This window comes from Equus caballus, chromosome 26 (assembly GCF_041296265.1).
Source record: "Equus caballus isolate H_3958 breed thoroughbred chromosome 26, TB-T2T, whole genome shotgun sequence".
Taxonomy (NCBI): Eukaryota; Metazoa; Chordata; class Mammalia; order Perissodactyla; family Equidae; genus Equus; species Equus caballus.
This window is the reverse complement of record NC_091709.1, coordinates 18691392-18711025: the sequence shown is the minus strand read 5'-3', so window position 1 is coordinate 18711025 and position 19634 is coordinate 18691392. Positions and strand designations below refer to the sequence as shown.

Sequence of the window (19634 nt, the reverse complement as noted above, 5' to 3'; positions counted from 1 at the left end):
TCCTGTGAAAATATAACAGGAATTCAGGTGGGACCAACTCTCAGAACTTTGCAGTTATTTTTTTTCTTATTTGCTCTCTCTTCTCCCAAATAGTGACATATAAGTCTGACTCTTGAAAATGAAATCTCAGTGGCACACCTCTGATTATCTTCTGTTGATTTACACCCTGTGACTGAAGTTAAGAGTCAATTTTCATGAAATAATATTTGCTTCTTTTTTAATAGTTTAGCTACTGGGAAAAGTTGATAATGTGGTAAGTCTTATTCTTAGTGTTAATGAACTATTTATTTTAAAAATACAGATAAATATACAAAGAAATACTAAAACCAGGAATATCACTTAAAGCTTATTACAGACATAGGTTCTTTTCTTAGAACCAGTGCTTCTTGAATATTTTTCTCAATCATCAGATGTTTTTTGCAAAGGTTAAAGACAATCTACTGTTACATAGTATTATTTTGCATCAGGCTGCTTTATAAAGCCAGCTGTTGGAAGGGCCAGAGGATTTCCTTTAAGCTAACTAATGAAGCTCTGCAGTTTAGTTATATAAAATACCGATTCCAGCGCAGGGGTTCTCAAATCTGCCTGCATTTTGGAATCACATGGACAACTTTAAAATATATTGCTACCTAGGCCCCACCCCCAGATATCCTGATTGCTTGGTCTGGTATTTGACTGGGGCAGCCAAGGTTGGGACCATTGGCACTGCCACAACTTACTAGCTGTATGACAATGGGCAACTTGCTTAACATTTCTGTGCTTCAGTCCCCCGTTTGTAAAATGATGATGATAATAGTAATTAGCTCATATATGAAGTGAAAGTGCGGTCCCCAAGACCCTCACTTCTGACACCATGGACAAGTTTCAGGAACCCTCAAGACCACACTCAGGTTTGTGAATTCACTAGAAAGAGCCACAGAACTCATTGAAAGCTGTTATACTCAAAGTTACAATTCATTATAGTGAAAAGATACAGATAAAAATCAGCGAAGAGAAGAGATGCATGGGATCTAGTGTAGGAAAGTTCCAAGGGCGGAGCTTCCAGTTGTCCTCTCCCAGCGGAGTTGTGGAAAGCATTACTTTCCCATCAACGATGTGTGACAATATGCACAGAGTACTGCCAACCAGGGAAGCTCCCATGAGCCTTGAGGTTGAGAGTCTTTACTGGGTCTCTACCACGTAGATATGGTTGACTGTCTGCATGACTGACCTCGGTCTCTGGTCCCTCCAGAAGGCAAGCTGATATCATGTGACTCAAAACCCCAAGCATAAATCAAATTATTAGACTTTCTGGAGGAGCCTAAGGCCTACAGGGAAACAAAGACACTTTGATCAGACGGGACATTCTAGAACTTAGAGATTACCTCCAAGGAGCATAGGGCAGAGGCCTGAGTTCTCTTTGGGCAAGGTCATATTCTTTACTATATATCATAGTTTTCGTGAATTTGTACTTGTACGGTACCTAGTGAAGGATCTAGCTGTGCTCTAGCTGTTATGAATCAGAAGGGCTTGGACTTTCACCTGAATTTTTCACTTCTATCTTTCCACTCTGAGAGGAGCACCCCACTTAGTGAGTGCTCCATGGATATTTACTGAATGAGAGAACAAACTAATTCACCTCCACCTGCTCCAAGTACCCCTATAGCAGACCCTGCTTTTTCCTCTGAATATATTTCCATTCAGTCCAACAATCCTCTAGAATGTCATCACTGACTCTCCGTGTAGGAGTTTCTAGCCTCCGTGTACTCCCATGGGACCTTGCCCTTCTGGAATGGAAGTGCCTCTCCATCCGGGCTGCACATCAACATCACAGAAGGAATATTTTAAAAAGAATAACTCCCCAGCTCTGCTTCCAAGGATTCTGTTCATATTGATGCATGAAGCGCACAGCACGGATATTTATAAATGTTACATACCCTCTTCCGGTGTTTCAGTTTATCTCCTAATCTTGCTGAACTCAAGGAGTACATTTTTCATCCCTTAATATACATTTGTTCCATCGAGAGATGTCAGCAGTGATGTAGGGCTGGAGTTTTGGTCTATTTGGTCCTTCCCAGGACAAAGGGCACACCATTAGAGAAGAATGAATCATACATACAAATATCACCTTATATTCTCTTGTTCGTGACTCGGCTCACTCCATCCTTCATTCACAACCACAATTTGAAGCAACACCTTACAGTAAGATGTGGTAATCGACACTCAAGATCTTCTGTAATGGTAGTCAGGAAACTTCCTGACTTTTCAGTGAATGAGCTATGATGAATGCCAAATAATAACTTGGGACCTCAAATTCCTGATCTGTTAAATTCAAGATGTGGGCCTGATGATATTGAGGTAGCTTCCAGAACTAACATGTTAGGTTTTCTAACATTGAAAAATCTAAAATCTTGTTAACATTGGAGTCGGTTACAAGTTCAAGAATGCAGTTGGGAGAAGAATATTAAACAAATTCTGGAAAAATAAACTGTTTTCCCCCAGAATGCAAATATTAAAGAAAAATAATCTTGTATCTTTAATTCAAAAACTAACAGTAAAAATGCCTAACACTTGATTAATATCTCCATTAAACACTAGAGATCTTTTAAATACTTTGTATCAAGGCCAAAAAAATGACTTAATGTGTCAAAACATGTGGTATATTCATTCGTTAATGACAGTAACAAATAACTTGTTTTCATTAGCGTCTTACGATTTAGAAGAAACTCTTAAGTGATCACAAAGTGAACTGACTGGACCCCAGTGTCCAGCTCTACATTTTATTAGCCACATGATTTCAAACAAGTCACTTAAATTTGAACTTCACTTTCATAAATTCTAAAGGAGAGGTGATAATACAAATTCTGTCTACTTCGCAAGGTTGCGATTGGAGTAATTCACTCATTGTAAAGGGTTTATTCAGCACACCTAATGTTTTAAATGTCGGGATGTACTGAGATGAATCTTTTCTGCTTTTGAGGTGTTTAAGACTTTGGTGGGTGAGAAAGGTACATAAATAAGTTGCTGGAACACAAAGTAGTCATTCCTAACCTAAGCTTGATTAAAGTGGAAGCAACCACCCAGCCTCATTCATGGGGGATCATGCAGAAGGAAAGCCTTGTAAGGCAGGGAATGTGCTGCTGGTTGGGGGAGGATGGGGGGAGTATTGTTATTAGGCCCTTTTTTCTTCGTAAGAGCCAGCAGGTCACATGGTTTTCACAGGCTGAGTAGAACTTCAGCACTAAACTGGGAATAAAATTATTATTTTTCTTGGACAAAAAAAAATTCAGCTCTAAACAGTTATTTGTGACAAATATTCCTATTCTCCTTTGGATGATTTCTTTCTACAAAAATGCTGGGTCTGTATTTTTTTCTCTGTGCATCATCCCCTAAATACCAATGGAAGAATATAACAGCCTATTTTTGTTGTTTTGTGAGTCACGTGTACATAATCCATTGTCTCTGCTGAAATGTAAGAAAGCACTGTAAGTTCCAAAATCAGTTAATGGAAAGCAGGGAGACAAAATTAGTCACCATAGTATGCTGTTTAATTCTAATTACAGTTTCGTGGAATGTTAATGAATTCTGGGGTTTTTTTCTATTTGAATTTTAGGCACATACAAAGCAATAATCAACCTCCACAGCCCCCAGTTCCACCATTAGGTTATATGTCCGGAGCCTTGATTTCTGATTTGGAAACAGATGTTCCAGATGATGATGCTGATGATGAGGAGGAAGCTTTAGAAATCCCCAGGCCCCTGAGAGCCCTGGAGCAGACACCCGGATCCAGTATGGACAATCTAGACAGCTCTGTGACAGGTAACGGAACAGATTTAATAGGACTAACTGACCTATTTGCAACACTAAAATGCATCAAAAATCAAATACTTTCTTCTGTAAGATTTATTCCACTCCATCTATTTCTGTAACATTTTAAATATGTTAATATTAAACACAAAATTCAAAAAGGATTTGGAAATACTTTTGCTTTGCTGCAAAAATGATAAGAAAATTCATGAATTTTAAAAAGCTTTAAAGACATGAAAGAAAACCCAATTATATCCAAGGCTTTCAGGAAAAGTTCACTCTACTGGGGAACCAAATCTATTACATAAAAAACCTTGACTTTAGAAATGATATATTTTGTATATCAGGAGAAACATACAAAGTGAATGCAATCTTAGAATGCTTCTTGATAGTTGACTCTGTAAAATCACTCACTGATGAAAATAAGCAAGTCTTCAGAATAAGCCTCTCTAAGGTTGCACAAGGTATTATTTTTAAAGTGGAAAAAATGTATAGTAAGATAAACCTTACATTTATGCATTTCATACTGCTGGATCCAATAATTACTCCTTTCCCAAGAAAGATAGTTATTTTTGCCGTTGACTCCTTTGGATTCCTCTGGCCTTGTTCACTGAGTGAAAGGCAGCATTTGGTACTCTCCTAGGGTGATCCCAGGACTGCAGCTTATTTCCAAAGATTTAAATTTATCAAATTTTGTTGGAAAAACTTAAATCCTAATGTTTACATAATGAATATGGAGAAAAGTAAAAATTCAGTCTTTCTATTCAATTAAGTATCCATTCTTTGACACACAAAAATATTCCTCATGGGGCCAGCCCCGTGGCATAGTGGTTAAATTCGTGCACTCTGCGTCAGCAACCGAGGGTTCACAGGTTCGGGTCCTGGGTGTGGACCTAGCCCCACTGGTCAAGGCTTGCTGTGGCAGCGTCCCACATGAAATAGAGGAAGATTGGCACAGATATTAGCTCAGTGACAATCTTCTTTACAAAAAAAAAAAAATCCTCTTCTGTGCCTTTAAAGATATAACTACTATAAATATAAGTCTTGCCTTTGCATGCCATTGGATCTTCTCAGAAAACCACTCATTTCTGTATTTGCCTTGATGATATCCTTCATCCAGAAGGCATTTACCACCATACCACTTCTTTCATTTTATACTCCAACAGTTTCCCAACTTGCACGGATTTTGCACTACGTTTTAGAGTGCAGCAAACACTGATGGAAACTGCTTTATGACAGTGATGGAGAAGCATCAGTGTCTAGAAATTCCCTCTGAATTCTTTCCTGAATTACACACTGAGTAATGCATGAGCCCACTTTTCAGTTTTTCTTCTTACCTGGGGGCTGTCTGCTTGCCAGGCTAATTTAAGGTTTAAGAACTAGAGATAGACTGCTGTGATTTGAAATCCAGATCCAGCTGTAGGTGGCAGAGCAAAAGTTTAAATCTTTGAATGCAGAGAATTAACTTACTAGTGCACTATTACGTTAAGCCCCTCAGCCTGAATATCTAGCATAATCCTCTTCAGGGTAAAATTCTGCATATTTTTGCATATCTCACTAATGATATTGAACTCTTTTCCATTAGGAATGCAATAAAGAATTGCAATAACAATATCACAGAAAAGTCAACTATCGCCTATGCAGTTCTTTTATTAAATATTGTAATGTCAAAGATGATAAATATATCTATAAATCAGGAGAATGCCATTTTGCACCTTCATATGCTCACCTAGTAACATGTTGGGCTGTCTAATGTCACTGCAGTTACAAACAATCTGCGTTTCTCCTGTAGCTAGTATAATGTTCATTCCAAATGAAGCTTTTACTGCTAAGAAAACAAAGTCTGTTTTCCTATTTGAATTCTCTGCTTAATTACTGCTATATATAAAAACCTCAAGGTGTTGCGGTATATGTTCCACGATGAATTTATCCTATGAATAATACATCTTCTTAGTAAAAGTTGCACTCTACACAAAGCAGCCAAAGAGGAAACCATTTTTTTTCTGTTTTTTTACTCTACAGTAACTTTGAGGGGAAGGTAGGTTCAAAGATTTAATTTGCCTTATAGGGTATAACTATAATATAAGTAAATATGAGTTGAAATAAAAGGAAATATATTTTCTCAAAAAAGATGTGTGTGTGTAGAGAGTGTGAGTGTGTGAGAGTACAGATGGGGTGTGTCAGTGTATGTACAGTGTGTGTGAGTGTAAATAGGGTTGTGAGTGAATTAGAGTGTGTGTGCATGCGTGTGCACGCACATACCTGGAGGTGTTGATGGCCCTGAGATAAATGTATGTACAGACCACAATGTTATAGAAATCAACATGCTGATGAATATTGTTCTAACATGTTTATGCTTTCTTCCAACACTGAACGCTAGTTTAATGGTGCCAAATGAGACGGGCAATAAAACAGACACTATTTCCCTTGGCTTTTTTTTTTTTTTTTAAGATGGTAAGTGCCCACAGAGAGGATTCTGATCTGCCCATAAATTATTTTGAGTTCTAAATTTGTGTGTGATGTGAATGAATTAGTCACTACTTTCGCTTGAAATTCTCTGATAGAGATTTTCATTTTCATGAAACTAATGAGCATTTTTATTAAAGGAACTAACCCGTATGCTCCATTCCCTGAAACTGTAAAGCCAACCAGAATGCCAGTCCAATGATAGCACAAGATAGGCAAATAAGCATGTATATAAAAGATTTACGGGATTTTATGTCGATGCATTGCTTTCCAACAGCTGCCACATTAAGGAATAGTATCAGCAGTTAAGAAGGTACAGAGTCCATCTTTGTAAAGAAATAAGCACATTAATTCCAAATATTTTAATAAGTAAGTAATTTGTGAGGGCCTTCTTAAATTTCTAAATGATGATTCATGAATTGAAAATGGCAAGAGGAGAGGAAAACATCAGTAGTTTTCTATCCTGTGGTCTCAGTGCCTTAGTCTGCTCAGGCTGCTATAACAAAATGCCATAGATGAGAGGCTTAAACAACACACATTTCTGACAGTTTTTGAGTCTGGGAAGTCCAAGATCAAAGTACTGGCAGATTCAGTTCCTGGGGAGAGCCTCTTCCTGGCTTGCAGACAGCCATCCTTTCACTGTGTCCTCACATGGCAGAGAGAGCGAGCGAGTTCTCAGTTCCCTTCTTTTTTTTTCTGAGAAAGATTAGCCCTGAGCTAACATCTGCTGCAAATCCTCCTCTTTTTGCTGAGGAATATTTGCCCTGAGCTACATCTGTGCCCACCTCCCTCTACTTTATATCTGGGACACCTGCTGCAGCATGGCTTGATAAGCAGTGCTTAGGTCTGTGCCCGGGATCCGAACCGGCAAACCACGGGCCACAGAAGCAGAATGCACAAACTTAACCACTGCACCACCTGGCCATCCCCCTCAGTTCTCTTCTTAGAAGGGCACTAATCCCATCATGATGACCTCATCCTCATGACCTCATCTAAACTGAACTATCTCCCAAAGGCCCCACCTGCAGATACCATCACGTGGGGGTCAGGGCTTCAATGTGTGAATTTTAGGGGGACACCAACATTCAGTCCACAACACTCAGTAAGGGAAAATATGTATCTGAAGAGCTGTTATATTATTTATTTATTCCCACGACAAATGTTTATTGAATGCCTATTCCTTCCAACCACTTGGTTTGAGATTGAGATTCCATAATAATCGTAACAACCTGCTTATATACAGCCCTAAGTAAGTGTAAGGCTAAATGGGGGTCTTCTAAATGGGGGTCTATTTTTTTGTGTGGCTCGGTGAGCTAAGAATAGTTTTTACATTTTCAAAAGGTTGTATAAAAACAAACAAAAACAAAGAAGAATATATGACAGAGACAGTAAAGCCTAACATAATAGTATCTGGCACTTTCTAGAAAATGTTTGCGGATCCCTGTTCTAAAATTTTAACATTTATTTCATCGTCACAACCCTATTTTTATTCTCATTTTATAGGCAAAGAAATTGAGGCATAGAGAGATTTAAAGACTTTTTCAAGGTCACTCACCCCATAAGTGACAGAAAAATGATCAAAATTAATCAGTCTTACTCTAAAGATCAATTATCATGATCCCGTCTCTGAAAATGACCAACTTTTTAAAAATCTCTAGACTTGGCATTTTTAAGAGGAAAATGGTGTCCTGCTTTGTTACTTAATATGTGAGTCAGTCCTTCTCTCTTTATCTCTCTCTCTCTCTTTGTGTATATACATATGAACAAATATATATTTATACAAATACTACATATAACTTTACCTCTGGAAGTATTAATCTTTATCCCTATACACTTAGTCAACATCAAAAATACTAAATTTTAGACATGACTTTTATTTATTTTTCTATTTAGTTCTATGTTCAGCTATAATGATTTATGCTAACAAAATTCAACTCCATCAGCACTTTTTGTAGGGAATCTCATTTTTATAATTTTTATTTAGATTTACACAGATAACTTAAGCCTATTTGGTTGTAATAAAGTACGCAAATGTTTTGATTACAGCACGTCACACTCTGTTTTGAGCTAGAAAGTAAACATACAGGATTGTTTCAGTCTTCAGGAATATGCTTGTAGTATTTCTTCCTAAATGCCAAATCCATTATTTTTGGATAAAAGGAAGAGAGAAGCCTTCCGTACTTCTTTCTATGACTTCCATGGTGGGAGTCGAGGGTAAGTATTTCCTGAATTTAATGACTCCACTATAGGAAAAAGCAAACAGAAGGCAATAGGAGAGAGGGCAGGGGGAAAACGTCCTGAGCATGGAGCCAAGAGTCCAACCGCCTCAGTGGCCACAAAAACTAAGGCTGAGAGTAAATGCTGTGAAGTAAATGAATGAAAGTTTCCTTATCTGCTGGAAACCACATAAATCCCAAGGCTGAAAGGAAACCGTGGTTCTATATTTTCTATATTTTATGTCTTCGGAGGTTTTTCCTGGAACTCTCAAACCAGATCATTTTGAAAACAATAAAACCTGGCAGTCTCACCAACTTACTTGACGGCATAGCTTTGAGAAATTTGGCCGCTTAACAGTGCGACCTGACATCTTGCTTTTGTTGCAAAAACTTAAGGAAAACATTTTAATCTTAGGGAAATGTCAAAGATAACGCAAAAAATAATTAAATGATTTTCCTAAACTACCTCAACGGCTTTGACGTATTCAAAAAAAAGTGAATTATACACGTCAAAATTTAACCAATAAAAGAAGAAGAACATATATTTAATTTTTTGTTGAGGAAGATTGGCCCTGAGCTAACATCCATGCCCACCTTCCTCTACTTTATATGTGGGATGCCTGCCATGGCATGACTTGAAAAGCGGTGCGTAGGTCTGCACCCGGGATCTGAACCTGCGAACCCTGGCCTGCCAAAGCAGAGCATTCAAACGTAACTGCTGCACCACTGGGCCAGCCCCATCATATATTTAATTGTTAGGAGTGGAACAAGTTAATAACAGGTGTCGTATGTCCCAAAGAAGAGATTTTTTAAAATTGTTTATTTTGCTTTCCATATATATTACACATTCCTTTCTCTGTGAGGAATGTAAGCGGAATTGTTGAATATTCAATATGTTTGAGTCAAAGAATGACTTCTAAAGATTCGACATGTTTTTCTATATCTGGGCAGAGGTCAATATTTGGATTGATTTGTTCAAAGACACATAGCTGAAGATTTTATTTAACAGATAGTTAGACATTTTGCACTTAATAGGAAAAGTTCCTAGATTAAATATTGGCTGAAAAAATGGGGGACAGCCAGTTTTTGTATCTCATAAAAATGGTAATGCAACAATTAGCAGGGTCATATTATAAAGCACAGACTTTACTCTAGCTTAATGGATCTAAGGATAAGCATTTATCAGCAAGGGAGGATTTAGCATAAAACGACATGTAAATGAATTGATGACTGATCATAAATTAATTTTAGTGCCAAAGATGTAATAGAGACACAGCAAGATGCCACGTTATCATGATATTTTACTGCTCAGTAACATGTGAGCAACAACTTAATGTCCCATATGCAGTTCTTCTTTAACAGCTTGAGTAAATTTGAGGGTATTTTTGGCCTTTCAGCAATTTTAAACCTGAGAAATTTTAATGACTGAAAATGTCAACACAAATAAATTTGGCTAGGTGACATAAATTCATTTTTCATTAAATGTTTAAATATGTATTGATTATATTTGGGACTATAACATGTCAAATTGGCATGGATTGCTTGTAATTTGTAAAAAATCTCTAATTGAACTGTTTTTACCTAGTGTTCATCTTAATTTTCATGTTTATATTTACATTTATGAAAGAAATCAATTATTACAAGAAGTGCTTACTTTTTTTTGTTTTTGAGGAAGATTAGCCCTGAGCTAACGTCCACTGCCAATCCTCCTCTTTGTTGCTGAGGAAGACTGGCCCTGAGCTAACATCTGTGCCCATCTTCCTCTACTTTATATGTGGGATACTTGCCACTGCATGGCTTGACAAGCATTGCATAGGTCCTCACCCAGGATCTGAACCAGCAAACCCCGGGCTGCTGAAGCTGAACATGTGAACTTAACTGCTGCGCCACTGGGCCAGTCCCAAGAAGTATCTACTTTTTATCTCATGAATCAATGATTTTTTCTTCAAAACATTACCTTGTTTTTTTTTGTTATAGTTTACATAAATCTTCAGATCATTATTGATGCTTAAATCTAAAGAAAGAGGAAGATGGTGAAATCAGTAATAGTTAAATAAATTTTAACAATTTTACAACAGGGAGGAAATTTAATATATGTTGTATGCTTTTTTATTCATGCAGTGTTGGCCAATTATTTATAAAAATATTCCCCACAAATGGAACCATTCCATATATCATATTCAAATTGAGAGCAGGGGCTGTCGAAGATAGAGACAGAGGGACAAAGAGGGAAAGAAAATTTATTTCCTTCTGTTAGCTTCCCTTTTGCCCTCTGTTTTGAAGGCAAACTCATCTATACTAAACTGACGGCACTTGTCTCTCTTTACCTTGGGGACTGAGGTTTTCTGTTGATCACTAGGGCCAAATCGCTATGGCACATTTCTCTTCAACTCTGAAGCCATCAATCTGGTTTCTTTGATCTTACAGGAAATAGTAAAGAATGAATAGCTGGTGTTGTTTGTTCCTTTCTTTCTTTTTTTCTTTCTTTTAAATTGTTTAAAAAAAATTTTTGTTGAGGTAACACTGGTTTATAACATTATATAAATTTCAGGTGTACATCACTGTATTTCTATTCCTGTGTAGACCACATCGTGTTCGCCACCTATAGTCTAATTACCATATGTCACTGTACGCAAGTGCCCTTTTACCCTTCCTGTTTTCCCTCTGGTAACCACCAATCTATTTTCTGTGTCTATGTATTTGCCCTTGTTTATCTTCCACTTATGAGTGAAATCATACAGTGTTCGCCTTTCTCCATCTGACTTATTTCACTTAGCATAATGCCCTCAAGGTCCATCCATGTTATTGCAAATGGCAAGATTTCATCTTTTTTTATGGCTGAGTAGTATTCTATTGTATATACATATACACCATATCTTCTTTATCCATTCATCCATTGACGGGCACTTAAGTTGTTTCTAAGTCTTGGCTATTGTGATAATACTGTAATGAACATGGGGGTGCATATATCTTTTTGAATTGGTGTTTTTGTGTTCTTTGGATAAATACCCAGCAGTGGAATAGCTGGATCATGTGGTAGTTGTATTCTTAATTTTTTGAGGAATCTCCATACTGTTTACCATAGTGGCTAGTGTTCTTTCTATATTAAGCAATACCCAGTTGAAGCCATGCTACTTTCTCTTCCCAGGGAAGGGAAAAAAGCATCCCGGAAAACTTCATGAATAACTGGAATTTATGAGGGCATAGCAAGGTGCATTAAGGACTAAGATAGAGTCAGAGCAAAGACACAAAGGCAGGAAAGTCGTTGATTTGTTTAAGGATTGGAAAATGTGTATGTGGAAATCCTCATATGAAGGACTATCATAGGGAGATAAACAGGATGTTTTTGAAAAAGTCAACCTAAGTCTCTGTTAAGAGATCTTACAGGATGACATTTTTTAGTGGCACTGCTGTGCTGTACGATTTTTCCTAAATTTTGCAGGTTCAGAGACTAAATTTGTCAAAATGATAAATCTTCAGGCTGGAACCACACAACAAGCCAACTTCAACAACAAAAAAAACAGACGCAACTATTTCTTGGCTGGTTATAGTGGAGAAAGGAGAATTTTTTAAAAAGGGACTAAGTACATTAAGATAGGTGAATGTAGACGGAGAAGTCAGAAAAAAGTATGTTGCCACTTAATGTAACATCATTATCTTAATTTGAATAAGATATTGGTAAATCTCAATATTAAAATGTATCAAAGCATACAAATTAATATAAAAATGCATATATAAATTAATTTTTAGCTTCTCCTTTTGGATAATTACATTACTGATTCCCCTTTGTCCAAGTAATCAGTAAGAACATTATGTTCCTTGTTTAACAAATTTTCAAGGAGTTCTTATGAGTACATTCTTTCTGTACCTCAAATAAGGTCATTGCTAGGGAATTACACATGGAATAGAATCATATATAGAATTTATAGTGAATTATGAAAACATTGAAGACTTTTAATTCAGTATGCCCAATGTTTATTGAATTTCTATTGTGCAATGCCCCTCTACAAGAGACATGAAAATAAACAAGAGATAGTTCCTAATCTCCAGAATTCCGCTGTCTAGAAGAGGAAACATTTATATGTGACAAACTGTAGTTCCTAGGGACCTGATATGCTACTGTATGTATGCTGTTTGAGAAACACAGGAGGTAGAGAGCTTGATTCTCCCCAAGATAAGGTTGAAGGTGAGGTGGAATCAGGGTGATAAAAGAGATGATACTAAATTGGACTTTAAAGTTTGGCATCAGTTAATAGAGTTAGTAACAATCCGTAGGCATGTCACAGGAACAAGAGGTAATGCTATGTAGGCGAGGTAAGAGGACTGCACAGGCTGAGACAGAATGGGCTGGAAAGGTAGGTGGGCTAGATAGACACACCTAATTCAGCATTTGGATGTTGCATTGGCAAACTAGGTAAGGCTTTGAATGGAGGAACAAAATTCTGTGATAAATGTTTCAGAAAAATAATTCAGATGACAATGAGGAAGATAGAAAGGACTAGAAGGAAATCAGGAGGAGCTGAGGAATGAAATTAGAGATGCAACAAAGGAGATACTAGCTTGGAGAATAACTTTCAGCAAGCTGACACGGATTTTTTGCAGATGTTTAGCAGCTATTTAGAAATACAGAAACCAGTACATGGGAGGGACTGGACTACTCTTTCACATGTTTCAAAACTATCCTCAGTTCTAAGGTTTCAAATTCTTTTGTGATCACTGACTGAATCACTTTGATTTTTTCTTATCTACTGTAGCATTAGATTGCCAAGCCTATTGCATCATTTCTCCTTTCATTTTGGACTCTTGGTCCTTGACTTGTGATTATTAACTCAGAAATGGTTCTCTCAGAGGAGGCTCAGTTGCTGGTGTTATCTTGGCTTCCTTGCAGTGGCCTGTGTCAAGGGAATTTGTTTGGAAAGCAAGAAATGTATCTCTGTGCTTTTGGCAAATAGAATCAAAACTCTATCTCTCTGTGCTACACTTAACACCCTTTTAACTTCTCAGATCCTTCCAACCCCTTCGGTTTCTGTTTTCTCTGTCTTGAAAGTGCGTGAACCCGTGTTATTGTATCCTGGCACCTTGACTAGAAGTACAAATACTTCATCATAGCAGCACTCCTAACTATACTGTCGTTTCTTAAATATTGGAGAAAAGGGGGAAAAATCTATGGCACTTGAATCTCTTTTATGTGAATATGTATTTGATTTATTTAGAAATATTAAATAACTTCTTATAAATACTTTTTTGCCCCTCTTTTTAAATAAATTAGGATAAGCATTGTTTAGTACTTTATTGTGTTGTAAGTTAATGGTATGAATAAACGTAATGTTAATTGTATTAAGTAATAGGTTAAGGTCTCTGTGCTTTGGTCCAAGACAAAAATATAGACTTGTAAGTGATTTGCTGAAAAATTAAGAATGCAAGCTATTTCTCAGTATCTTCTTATTTTCAGTTTTTTACTCATCAAGCTGTAATTCTTTACATCTATTGCCGTGTTTCATTTTGCAAAAACATCATATTAATGTCATTGATGTTCTTCATAATTGTTAATTTTCCAAAATAAAGATTAGTGTTAAATAGAAAGCAGGAGCTCTTAAACTAATTAAAAAGCAAAGAAAGCATATTGAGCTTTGAAATTAATAAAACTTGAAAGGTACGTTTTTTGTTATGTCTATTTGCTTTGATATTGTTTACATTTTTTTATTTATGAGTGTTTGTTGCTATTTTCTGAGTAATTAAATTTTTATTTTAAAATCTTGAAATAATTCTAGCCCTTCTACAGTATACAAGTATAGATTTCATGAAATTGTCATTGGAATCTGCATTAAATTCAAAATATGTTCACACTATTTCTTCAACTGAGTCTTTGATAACGTTTACTTTAAATACACTATAATTTATTTCAGTAAAAGTGTACTTCTGCTAATTGTAGGACTTAAAATACACCTAGCAATTCTCTTTTGGAAAATTATCATGTAATAACTTAAACAATGTAAGAATGGAACCACATGGAACATGTTTGCTTCATATGCTGAAAACAGATACAGGTTTTAAATGAGCTTCATTCTTCTGCACTAAGAATGTGTAAAACATGGATGATGCTTGCATTTGGCTAAAGAAGTAATGATGGAAGCAGATTTACCTCAAGCAAGAATGAGTTGAGACAGCCTACTTGTTCATTAGTAGAGTGTGTACAAGCAGATGAGCTAACAATATCTGCAACTCACTAGACAACTACATTTGTTTTTAGGTTCAATGGTAAATGGATGGGGCTCTGCATCTGATGAGGATCGTAACTTTTCTAGTCATAGATCTAGTGTAGGTAGCTCCTCAGATGGCTCCATTTTTGCCAGCGGCAGTTTTGCACAAGCACTGGTGGCAGCAGCAGATAAAGCTGGTTTTAGGCTGGATGGAACCAGCCTTACAAGAACAGGTTGGTAGACCCTGAGTCAACACTGTTTGCATGAGAAAATCTTGTCCTTTGGACACTGAGCTATTTTTCTCTTGTTCTTTCTCCTCAGTGAGTCCGAATGCTGGGCTTTCTTTAATATGCATGAACTCAGTTTAGATGCTCAATTACCAGAACTCTCTTCTGATGCTGGTTTTGCAGAGCCAAGAATAGGCTCCTACTCACCACCTTCTATCCTTTATTTCCCTTTCTCTTCACGGCTCTGCTGATTAATTGGAATATACTTCCTTTTTATATTGCAGCAAGGCAGTAACTAAGATTGCCATTAAATTTTCAATAACTCACGCTTTGCAAAATTCTCACACAATCAATAATGTACCCAGTGATTAAAATTATTCAGCTTTTATCTCCATTACTTTCCTTTGCCCCATTTCTTTCTGCAAATGCATTTTCTGGGAAGGCTTTCTCAGCATGGGGTGAATGGATCTAAGGCTGTCAGTCTAACAGTTCAAATGGCTGATGGTCTTATTAATTGTTTGGCTATTAAGATTTTAATCCAATAATATATTTTTTGTTTTAAAGGATGCTAATTAAAGATACACCCACTGCATGCGCAAGTTGAATAAAATAATGGCTATATGTGTACTGCTCCTGAGAGTAATCTAATTTTGGTTTCTGAGAGTAACAAGTAATAATATAAAAGACTTGTTATGTAATTTTTCATGTATCTGATCATCTTCCCCAAAATGCAATTCACTCTAATAATAGATCAATAATTTATCATTTGTTTTACTGAAACAAAGTAACTTATGACTGTGTGTACTTCTTAAATGCACATATAAGAAGGTTATAATATATGAATTAAACCGAGCTACCTTACAAAACAAACTAATGAAACTCTAAGTACATTTTTGAAATGTAATAGCATTCAAATAGTAAAATAAAGAAAAACAATTTTGACCCTTCACTAAACTCTCACGTTATAAAAATGAGTCTTGGAAATTTTCTTTGAATTATACCATCAGTATTTCTTTTGAGTATGCATTAGGTGTCTTCAAATGAAATCAAAAAGATTTTCCAAGCATTGCAGAGGTTTATTTTTCATTTAGCATCCAAACTAAAATATGTCATAATATAATGGTTATTTGAATTTTCTTGCTTTATATGGCATAAGTTTGAAACTTTATGTTGCCTGAGTGCTTTTTGTGGCATAGCTATGAGCAGAGCAGTGAGAAAGTGCAAGGAAACTAATAAATTAGAAGGCATAAGAACATTTCTCACATGTATGCTAATAGCTAATAAAGCATTAAGCAATATCATATCACAGTGACTGAAGAAAATATAACTACATACAATAATTTTGTCTGAAATGAAAACATGCACAAAGGAATAAATACATGCACATAAGCCAATCCTCTCTTACCGTAATAAACGTGATATTAAAATCGTAAGATGTTGAAAATTTATTAGTTAACTTTTTCCCAGAAGAAATTTCCCCACATATCTACGCTAAACCACAAGGAAAGGACATAGCACATTTCATTCCTCAATGAGAATTTGGAGTCTGCTCAAATACGGTAGTATTCGTCAGAAAACACCTATTGCACTTTGGATAGACAAGGTGATTTTAACCTGGTATCTATCCTATACTATACACTAATGTTATTGAGTTTCTGCTAAAAGAGGTAGAATTCATCGGTTATGTGTATGGGTGGTAAGGTCAATTTAATATATGTGTCTGAGCAGACCTTTCATGTAAAATTTCAAATGTAATTACTATAGGACATTTTTCTGTGCCCAAAGAGAGTCTGTAAGATTCCAAGGGTGGAATTTGATTAAACAAATAAGACAGTACATGATTCATTTCAGAAATAGCTTCTTTAATTTTAAGAAGTAAAAGCTGCATAAATCTGCATATATCTATGAAAACATCACTAAGATTGTCAAGGTTACATAAAAATATAATCAAATAATATGGAAGTTTTGGTTGTTAGATTTGTTTTCATGCATTTGTTTGAATTTTTTCAGTGGGTATTGTGTTGGTTATTAAAAATTGGACAAAATAAATGCAGCAGGGCATACTTTTGCTGTTGAGATGCACCACTATTTGATATCTTCAAGTGGCCTCTCTAGGTAGGTTTACAGGTTAGTCTTAGTAAGAGCAGAAATACCAGACAGAGAGAATCAGTGTATTATAATAACATTCTCTATACCATTCCCTTTCCTTTCTTTTTAGGCAAAGCCTTTACCTCCTCTCAAAGACCTCGACCAACCAGCCCATTTTCTACTGACAGTAACACCAGTGCAGCGCTGAGTCAAAGTCAGAGGCCTCGGCCCACTAAAAAACAAAATGGAAGACGAATGGACCAACAACCAGCATTGCCTCATCGAAGGGAAGGAATGACAGATGGTAGGTTTGTTTCCTCTTTTCTTGTCTCCTCACGGAAGACATGTGCTCTGTGCAAGCATTTATTTAGATCAAAGTAGCTGTGATAGACTGGGCATTGCCTCATTATGCAACAATTCAGAAAACCTGACAATATGGTCTTGTTTAAATGAAACACCCTCTTTTTTTAACAATCTGGAATTATTTCTATATCATCAAGCCCCAAGAAATATATGCCTTACTGCTTTTCAGTGATGACTTTTCTGTCATTCTGGCATTTTCCACGAGTGCTTTTTGGTGAACATTCTCCTTTAAGACTAGGAAAGAAAATGTAAGTAGCATGTGTACTTGCCATGTTGTCAGAACATTTCTGATATTAAATTAATATCTTAGATGATATTTCACTTTTGAAAAACACCAGAAAGTGAATTGTAATTTAGTAATTCTTTAGTTTTGTGAACTTCAGGGCTAAAAGCATGCTACAGATCATCTAGGTAATAGGTCAACAAACTTTTTCTGGAAAAGTCCAGATAAATAATTTTGGCTTTAGCCAGCCATGTAGTCTCTGTCACAACTACTCAACACTGCCATTGTAGCGCCAGTGCAGCTGTGGAAAAAAGTAAATGAATGGGCATGATGGGATCTCCAATAAAACCTTATTGGCAAAACAGACAGCAGCTGAATTTGGCCCATGGACCATAGCTTGCAGATCTATTTCAATCCTTTTATGTATGTGTAGCATCCAGTCTTTGAGTGTTTGCTTAAACACTACTAGTTTCAGGAAACATGATATTATTGGAAGATGTCCTTGAAGGATCTATTTCCCATATATTCAACTTAATTCTCCTATATTTAAAAATAGGAATAAAAATATTTATCCTGAAGTTCTATTCTAAGAAATATGTAAGATAATATATTTAAAGTGCCTAGTATAATGTCAGATCCAAAAAATTTCTTCCCCTTTCTGAGCACTGTCCCCTACAAGCACACAAACTTTATCCTGGCATAGTTTTACTAAACACCAAAACAATAAACGTAGCCAAGCTGTGCATTAGAACCACCCAGGGAGCTGTTAAAATATACTCCAGAGATTCTGATTTAATTGTTTTGGGGTGAAAGCTGGTTTGTGCGTATTTTTAAAGCTCAATCTAATGTGTACTCAACTTTGAGTTGCTGAGACCGAGTCCTTAGCACTCATCTCAGTCTCTTAGACTTATCACCATAGGACAGAATGAGGCTTAGTTGGAAAACTATTTATTGGGTTTTTTTTTTTTTGAGGGTATCTGTATCTGATAGCCATATTTCTGCTTTCTTTTGTCATTTTATAACACTAAGAAGACTTTAAAAGCTAAACAGAATGTATTCTAAAAGCTTTTAGGTTAACTTATCTTTCCCTCTTACTTTGTTTTCATTGGGAGTGTGTCTATGGAATATGAGGGTGAGAGTACAATCGAGATTTTGATTCTCTATAAATGGATACCCTGTGGTGCGCAGAAATCTCACACGGCCTTTCTGCCTCAGATGCTCTGAAGATTAGCTAAGCACTTCAAGTGGTCCACAGTGTTGATCTTATTCCCTAAGTAACAAGGACTACTCTCACTGATGTGCTAGCTCTAAATCTCAGATTTAATAATTTTATGAAATTTTCCAGCTGTGAATGTCACGGAAAGAGAAAAAAAAGCAAACCCTGGTATATGTTTTCTGTGGCTTTTCTGAAATGTTTGAAGATCATATCCAGAATATGTGGAAGATATAAAATATAAATCAACAAAATAGAAAGCTCTCTTCTTTCTTCCTAAAACACTTTGTTTTTGCAAATTTTTTCAGAATGTCTGGTTAAAGCATGATCAATATATTGCTTATCTTTCTGAAAAACAAATAGGTTCCTAACTTTTCAAATTTTCAAGCATTCCCCAAAGGGGTTATGGATTATGTTATTAGTAGATACTTTTTGGAAGTAGTGATATTTCAAAGGAAATTTTGGCTCACATGTCTTCCAACTGTTTGATCCAAAGATATTTTAGTTATGATAGAAGGACATTTATTTTGGATGGCACTCTGCAGATTATCCTTAAGGAAACTGTTACTTTACAGCTAGTGTATATATTATAGCATTTATATGCTATGAATCCATGCATCAGTAATAATTTTAGAATATTTGTATGTAAAATCAAAATGTTCTTTTTGGGAAGTTTGCTGTTTAGCAGCACCTAGGGTATAGACATTTACACTAAAACTTTTGCATTATAGATTTTACAATGGTGTTTTATGAGTATATTAGTCAGGGTAACTATTACTAGCTGCTATACCCCAAAATTTCTCTCTCTCTCTCTCTCTCTCTCTCAGTGGCTTAGCACAGTAAGAGTTTGTT

The 19634-nt window shown here is 36.1% G+C and overlaps 1 protein-coding gene across 36 annotated transcripts in view; it reads left to right on the top strand.

The window, feature by feature from the left end:
* ROBO2 (roundabout guidance receptor 2) overlaps positions 1-19634 on the top strand; it is a 1555999-nt gene that overhangs the window by 1524610 nt on the left and 11755 nt on the right. For 23 of the 36 annotated variants that reach the window (XM_070252274.1, XM_070252275.1, XM_070252262.1 and 20 more), the window contains 2 exons: positions 3593-3798; positions 17114-17287. In XM_070252274.1, coding sequence (XP_070108375.1) covers positions 3593-3798; positions 17114-17287 — 380 coding nt within the window. Of the gene's footprint in view, positions 1-3592; positions 3799-14718; positions 14902-17113; positions 17288-19634 lie in introns of all 36 variants that reach the window. The other 13 variants (XM_070252251.1, XM_023630097.2, XM_070252265.1 and 10 more) reach the window with 1 other exon arrangement.